The sequence below is a fragment of the Artemia sp. Qi Xiang Cuo genome, chromosome 10, assembly GCF_049724085.1.
Source record: "Artemia sp. Qi Xiang Cuo chromosome 10, ASM4972408v1, whole genome shotgun sequence".
Classification (NCBI taxonomy): Eukaryota; Metazoa; Arthropoda; class Branchiopoda; order Anostraca; family Artemiidae; genus Artemia; species Artemia sp. Qi Xiang Cuo.
The window spans coordinates 31722967-31724940 of NC_142803.1; the positions used below are offsets into that span (position 1 = coordinate 31722967).

The 1974-nt window shown below is 38.1% G+C and overlaps 1 protein-coding gene across 1 annotated transcript; it reads left to right on the top strand.

Annotated features, from left to right (window-relative positions):
• Positions 1 to 201: 201 nt before the first annotated feature.
• On the top strand, positions 202 to 681 carry LOC148947670 (uncharacterized). The gene has a single exon (XM_089095977.1). It carries the CDS (start codon positions 202 to 204, stop codon positions 679 to 681), a length of 480 nt encoding a protein of 159 aa, XP_088952103.1.
• The last annotated feature ends 1293 nt before the right edge of the window (positions 682 to 1974 follow it).

Genomic DNA, 1974 nt, shown 5'->3' on the forward strand with positions numbered 1-1974 from the left:
TGATTTGAATCATCATATTATAAATTGTCCTTTCAGTGTTCTTAGGTAGTTGTAAAATTATTATGGAATCAAATACTTCTGGAACACTCATTTTTCTGCAAATTATCTTCATTTTTGTAATTTCTGCTGCTAGTACAAAATACTCAAAAAGGATATATTGGGGGTTTGAAGCAATGTTGAACACCACCAACATAGTGATGAATGGTGCAAATTTTATTGGAATCAAAGAAAAGTCAGCAACAGGTCCTTGGCCCTCTCTCATTTAACCTGTATCTCAGTGATCTAGTAGAAGGCATCAACTCAGAGATTCTACTGTATGCAGACAACACCAAGCTGCATAAAGTAATCAAAACAGCTGCCGATACACAATCTCTGCAAGAGGATCTTGACAAGCTCAATAGTGTGATTTCCAACTGGCTGATGGAAATCAATATCGACGAAAGCCACAAGCTAACAATAGGGAAACCTACTATCCAATATGAATATAGACTAGGAGACTTACCGATCACATCATCCCAGGAGGAGCGCGACTTGGGAGTTGTCATTGACAGCAACCTCGACTTCCAGGCCTACTACAACAGCATTATTGGGAAAGCAAATCGTATTGCAGGAGTTTTAAGGCGCAACTTCACTTTTGAAAATGATAAGACCCTTTGCCTTCTCTACAAAGCCAATCCTTGAATATGGTCATTGCACTACACGTCCCTTTTACAACAAAGACATCAAAGCTCTCGAAAAAGTTCAAAGACAAATAACAAAGTTCTGTCCAACTCTGAGAAACTTACCTTACAAAGATAGGCTCCACAAGCTCAAACTTCCTTCACTAGCTTATTGACTGCACCATGGAGACCTCATTGAGGTATTCAATCTTTGCTACGATGCCTACGAAAATATCCAGGCTACCGATGTTCTCAGCTTCAGCCACACGAACCTTTTTGGTCACAACCTCAAGCTTCAACAGGAGAGGTTCCAAAAAGACATTAGCTGTTGGGCGTTCAAGAACCGAGTAACACAACACTGGAACAAGCTCCCCTTTGAAGTCATCAGTGCCAACTCATTAAACTCCATCAAGCAGGAACTGGAAAAAAAACTACAGTGAAAGTGCCTATAATTTGTTTCAATTTAAATGATTTTTGTAGAGGTCCTTTGGCCTATTTGTTTTGCATTATATTATTATTATTATTATTAGGTATCCAGATTTTAATCTGTAATACCATACTTTATTCTCTCTGGATGAAAATGGGGTATCTAGGAACTGAGAACACCTTATTTGTCCATATTGTTTTATAATATCCTGTAGATTCATAAGTTTTGAGTCTGGTGGGGTCGGAACATTTGCTGTTTCAATCACTAGCCTATCAGCAGTCAGATTATGGGTCAGGCTGTTGTGACTGAGGATATGTTGGAAGCAAACTAAAATGCCAAGTTTCATTAAGCTCTATAGTGAGTCTCTAATTTACTTTAAATTGGAAACAGCTGACTCATTATTTTCTGATTAATTGGATGGCAGATTTATCATCTGTGAGTATTAACCCTTTCTTTGAAACAGTTTTGAGGCTGACCGTGGCTTCCACTGCATTTTGAATGGCAAATAGCTCTGCTGACAAACCTGAAGTATTGGATAGGAGAATTGCTGATATATTTAAGGAAACCTAAGGAATGTAAACCCCTGCTCCTGCATTTGATCCCTTTACTGAACCATCTTTGTAAGCTTGGATATGTTCAGGGATTGTGAGGATATTTTATTGGCAAAAAGCTGATCAGTATTGTAAGACTTTTCCTTAGGGACAGTTGAAGATGACAATCAGGGGCTTCCATTTTCCATGGTGGAGAATTTGAAAAAGAGTAACTATCTGTGTGTTCATTTTTCCAACTTGGATGATCTTTCAGATATTGACACCAAGAAAACATTTTGTATTAAAGCTTGATAGGGTTTGCAAAAGTGGCTGGAAAAACTGCATGTCTTTCATCATA